Genomic DNA, 5560 nt, shown 5'->3' with positions numbered 1-5560 from the left:
CGTGTGTGTGCGTGTGTGTGTGTATGTGCGCGCGTGTGTGCGCTACAGGAAGTGATTTGCAGTGCTCCCCGGGCCTTTGTTGAGAAGGGTCTCCTCTGGAGTGAGTCACGCTCTCGCTGTGCGCAGCCGGAGCCGCGGGCGCTCCCCTTCGGAAGCGATGCCTGGAGCGGCGCGAGCGTGCAGCCCTCCGCAGCCGAGCGCGGGGCCGGGGCTGCGCGGCCGCGGCGGCGCGGGCCGCTAGCGGGGAGGCGGCGCCGCTGTCCCCCGCTGTCCCGGCCGCCGCGTCCCGCCGGGCCGCGCTCGCCCCTGCAGCGCCCGGGCGGATGCGGCCAGCCCACGGAGGGGCATGCTTCCACGCACCAAGTACAACCGCTTCAGGAATGACTCGGTGACATCGGTCGACGACCTTCTGCACAACCTGTCGGTGAGCGGCGGCGGCAAGGTCTCGGCGGCGCGCGCGGCCCCGGCGGCGGCCCCCTACCTGGTGTCCGGAGACGCGCTGCGCAGGGCGCCCGACGATGGGCCGGGCAGCCTGGGCCATCTGCTCCACAAGGTGTCCCACCTGAAACTCTCCAGCTCGGGCCTCCGCGGGCGCTCGGCGGCCAGGGCGCGGGCGGGCGCGCGGCTCTCGGGCAGCTGCAGCGCGCCCAGCCTGGCCGCCCCGGACGGCAGCGCGCCCCCCGGCCCCGGCGCCCCGGCCATGCGCGCCGCCAGGAAGGGCCGGCCCGGCGATCAGCCGCCGCCGCGCGCCCCGCACGCCAGCGACCAGGTGCTGGGGGCCGGAGTCACCTACGTCGTCAAGGTGGGTGCGGGTGCGGGCGCGGGCCGAAGGGTGGGTCGCCGCGGAGGCCGGGAGGCGCGCGCTCCTTCTCGGCCGGCTCGCGGGGCCGCGGGGACGGGGCTCTGCGGACGCGCCCGCTGCGCACCGGTGGGGAAAAGCTTTGCCATGGGTGACCTCACTCTGGCCTGCTTTCTCCTTGGCTCCACTCCCCTGGCCACTGGCTGTGCCATGTGTCCGGCCAGTGGCCCTCTGGGCATGGGCCGCTGTCCCTGGGAAGTGGGCATCAGGCCGACGCAGTGAACACACTTGGAAGGACCGGAAAGCCCTGCCCCGAGAAATGCAGGCGGTGTGACTACTTCTGCTGTGTCTGCCCCAAGAGGCAGGGTGGGTGGTTCGGTTCCCGCGGCTTCTAGCATGCAGGCCAAACGCTGCCTTGCTTTATGTAAGCCGCTTGTACTTCCTACCCAGCAAGGTTTTCTCTGGTGTGTCTGCCTTTCCTTCCCTACCTGAGGGTTTTGGTTCACAGCAGCAGAGGAGAATTTAGGACTGTTTTTCCCTGGGGCTGTAGCCTTCCCTTTAAATAGGCTGAAAGGGGCTGAGCACTGGAGCTGCCGGCTGGAAAGGAGGTTTTTCCTCCAACACAAAGAATTATACAATCATGCCCAGTGTGGTCCATAAAATTCCTCCCTTATACCAGTATTTCATGATGTTTAAAGAGCCAGCACGCAGCTCCCGTCCATGGGCCTGCCTCACACTCCTGTCTTCCTGCCTGTTGGACAGTAGTGAGCTGTCCCTGGGCGCTGCGGCCGGGCAGACATGTGCCAGACAGGGGGAAGCGGGGGGAGCTCTATTATTTGTCAGGTCACTCCAAGGCATGGCTATGTGTTTAAAAAGAGATGAGACGCACACAGTATCCCCACTGTGCCGTCAGGCATGCTGAGAAGCCTGCAGGGAATCTAGCCATTGGCTACAGATTCAGTTTAGAAATTCAGCAGACACATCCTCAGATGAAATGTTGTATCTTGGCAGTGTGGGGACCAAAATATTAAAAGAAGCAGTTAACTGTGGATTATCTGTAACTGTCTAAACAGGACTGACAAAGGAATGTGATCCTCACTGTTAAAAATGGGGCCTCTCATCCGATGGAGGCTGCTTTCTAATTGAATCTTCATCTTACCTTCTGAAAATGGATTCATTTGTTTTACAGAAGGGACGGAGATGGGCATAAATCATGCACGTCTGCTTGAGTTTTTTATAAAAGAAAGTGAATATCCTTCCTGTGGTCCTGCTTTAAATTATATAACCAGGAGCCAAAACAGAAAGAAAAAAAAAAAAAAAAAACAAGCAAAAACCCTGACAACTTTGAGATGAGATCGTGGCACTGGAGTCGATGACGTCTAGTGTGCTAATATAATTGCTATCTCAAAAAAAAAAAAAAAAACAGAAAAAGAGCCTACGTTTAAAATAGACAGACCTTGGCAAAGCTCACTCTCTATGCCTGTCATGTTGAACATAGGAGGTAGTTTTCAAATGGAGGGAGAATTCTCAAACTTACACCTTTAAAGTTTTCCTTTAGAAGAAACATCCCTCCCTTGGCTTAGAGCTTTGCTGTTGCTTTTCGAAGAGCGATCCAGTTTAAAGGTCAGTTGGGTTGGATTCAGAGCAGAACGAAGCGAGTCAGCACTGTGGGGCCACCCTGTTGGTGTAAGGTTGTGAACCTGGGCAACAGCAGAACTCATGAGGGCAAAAGCTGGGTCTGCCCGAGCCTCTGGGTTTGGGGGTCACATGATCGTGCCTCGAGTAAATGGTCGCAGTGCCCGGGGGGCACCTAGCGTGCCTGCTTAGCGTTCGGTGCCATGAATGGTGATCAGGTGAACATCAGCTCAGGCTTCCCCAGAGAAGTGTGGAAGCACTTAGCAAGGAGGTCGGACACTGAGGACAAGGTCTCGTGCACACGCTTGGTTCCCCAGATCACACGGCGCTCTGTTGGGGTGCATTTCCGCGTTGCCCATGTTGAGTTGAACATCATGGACTTATTCTCTGGGAAAATCACAAAACTGAAAAAAAAAAAAACAAGAAACCTCTTAACTTGGTATTATTTGCTGATCTGTGAATAGTTTTACTAGTATCTTGGCTTTTTTTTCTCTGGTAGAGAGAAAGAGGCAATGTTTATTACATGACTACATCAGCTGTCAATCTAAAGGCTGAGGGTTTGGGGAAGAACTAATTATTGCCTTGGATTTAAATTTATTTCTATTCTTTTTTTTTAAGGTTTTTTTTTATTTATTTGACAGAGAGAGAGACACAGAGATAGAGGGAACACAAGCAGGGGGAGCAGGAGAGGGAGAAGCAGGCCTCCCGCTGATCAGGGAGCCCAATGCGGGGCTCGATCCCAGGATCCTGAGATCATGACCCGAGCCGAAGGCAGACGCCCAACGACTGAGCCACCCAGGCGCCCCTTAAATTTATTTCTAAATTAAGGAGCCCCCCACAATGTTTTCCTATTTCTAAATTCATATGCTGTATAATTATAGGTTTCCCCCCCGTAGAAATACCTGCTATGGCACTATGAAGACGCCGTCTGCAAGATTTTTATTGAAAAATATTTCAACTCCATCTGCTTCCATGGGAGTAGAAACTGTGAAGTGCAGGAGTCTGGTGGGGTTTGCTCACCTAGGAAGCATCAAACTATTTGAACAGCAGGTTGTAATCTTAATTAACGAAGGATATGAAGTCTAGAGACGGAGAAGGCTCTTGAGCAACAGGAGAATTCTGAGCTCAGCGGGTTTGACTCATCCCACGTGCCACCAGCAAGTCTGCTCTGATAGGGCACCAGGGCCCTGGGCTCCCCCAGATGCAGATTCCAGGGCTGGATGAACGTCAGGAGCCCTTCCTGGCGGGACTTTTGTACCCTCCTAGTGTTGTGGGATTGCAGGGTTCTTGTCTCATGGAGCCGAAGAATGAATCTCGCTGACACATAAGGAGGAAGTGAAGTGAAAGTTTATTAAGTGAAGGTTAGAACAGAAAGGAAAGAAAAAAGCTCTCTAGAGTGAGCGGGGTCCCGAATGGGTGGCCACTGTGGGGTTTTAGGGCTGGTCTTTTACAGAAAACTAACTAGGGAACTTAAGTCTTCTTGAGGTCACCACCGGTAACACCATGATCACTGTCTCCTTTGGTTACTTTCAGTGGTCAATTTGTAACTATCATGAAACTATCTTGTCTATGACATTTAAGACCAAGGAGGGGGTCTCCTTATGTTCCTTGTCTCTGGCATTTCTCCACATCAGGGATTTCTGGAAGCCTGGTCCCCTCGTCCATTACCCATCTCTCGCCACCCAGCCCCGCCTGTCCCTTACTCACCAGGTATGCTTGACCCTCGTTTTTCTCTTTTGGTAACACAACCGCGAAGAATGATGAATATTTCCATGACAATTCCATCTCAAAACCACATTTGGACCTGGAAGGTGCGTAGAAATTGTTTTGATTATAGTGCTGTCCACCTTGAAATTCTTTTGCCTCAGAGTCCAAGGCGACTACACCTGAGTGTCCATGAGGGCTACGACCAGTCTTCGGCGGGTTTTAAGGGCGATGTTGGGGTGCTCCACACACAGGCCCGCAGAGTGAACAGCTTAGGAAGGAGAGACAGGCATGGACATGCCACTGGCCGAGGGAGGAGGGCCATCTGAAGGCCGGCATGGCCTTGAGGTTCAGCCCTGACCCCGACGGATGGGCGCAGTAGTGTGGGGACTGCTCGGGGTCCCACTGCTGGCCCCGGGGTCCCCAGAGGAAGGGCTTCTCCTAGAGCACATTACACCACAGACTCAAAACCGGCAAGGAGGTGACCTTATTTAGGGCTGACCCCAGTGCCCACAGCAAGAATTGGGAACCGAGTGAGGAGCGGTGACCTCAGGTGCTCACTGGTCCCTCTCAACACAGACAGGGGTGGTGACCTGCTGCTAAATACTGTGGTGGCCCCTTCGGACATCTGCAGATGGCCGTCTGCTCTTACCACAGTCTCGGTTAGGGGCTATTTGCAGGAGATTCTATCAGAGAGCTATGGACTTTTCTCCTGATACGCTGGACTGTTTTTCTTTGGGAATGAAGCCTTCTTTTTACAAAAACTCTTTTAAAAATTATTTTGTTTCTCCCATTTGTGAATCTGATGATATTTGGGGTGGTATAAATTACTTGTTTTATTTATAAATGTTCTATTGCTCTTTATAGATGGTCTTTATAAACTGCACTTACTCTAAAAACTATTTTAAATTGGCATTTTATCCGCTTGCCTCAGGTTTGTTAAAAATACCTTCGCTCTTCTGTGTCTTAGTGTTGTATTCCTGTGACACCATGAGCAAAGGTCATTGCAGACTTATTTCGCCATGAGACGTTATCATGATGGGATTGATTGAATTTTGTTTTTGTTCTGGATGAAAAAAATTGTTCTTTGATGTGGAGTAGAACTTGCAAAGTTGATTTAAATTTTTTTTTGAAAAATCTCATGTGGGTGGCTTATGTGTAAATATTATCTAAATGGTTTGAAAAAGTTTAAGAAATTCTTTTGAGATCAATAGACAAAATTATTAGTTTAATCTGGAAAGCGTAATCAGCTCTCTTTTTATGTGACACCGTATAGCAAGTGTGTTAAATGTGTGTGCACTGTACACACACACACCACACACACACACCACACACACACACCACACATACACACACACCACGCACACACACACACCACGCACACCACACACAAACACACACACCACACACACCACACACCAC

General features: G+C 52.0%; 1 protein-coding gene across 1 annotated transcript in view; it reads left to right on the top strand.

The window, feature by feature from the left end:
- Positions 1–346: 346 nt before the first annotated feature.
- Positions 347–5560, top strand: part of SHC3 (SHC adaptor protein 3) — a 92359-nt gene continuing 87145 nt past the window's right edge. The window contains exon 1 of the mRNA XM_021694406.2: positions 347–802. Coding sequence (XP_021550081.2) covers positions 347–802 — 456 coding nt within the window. The remainder of the gene's footprint in view (positions 803–5560) is intronic.

The sequence above is a fragment of the Neomonachus schauinslandi genome, chromosome 13 (assembly GCF_002201575.2).
Source record: "Neomonachus schauinslandi chromosome 13, ASM220157v2, whole genome shotgun sequence".
NCBI lineage: Eukaryota > Metazoa > Chordata > Mammalia > Carnivora > Phocidae > Neomonachus > Neomonachus schauinslandi.
The sequence above is the reverse complement of the archived record's forward strand: the minus strand, read 5'-3'. Positions and strand labels throughout refer to the sequence as shown.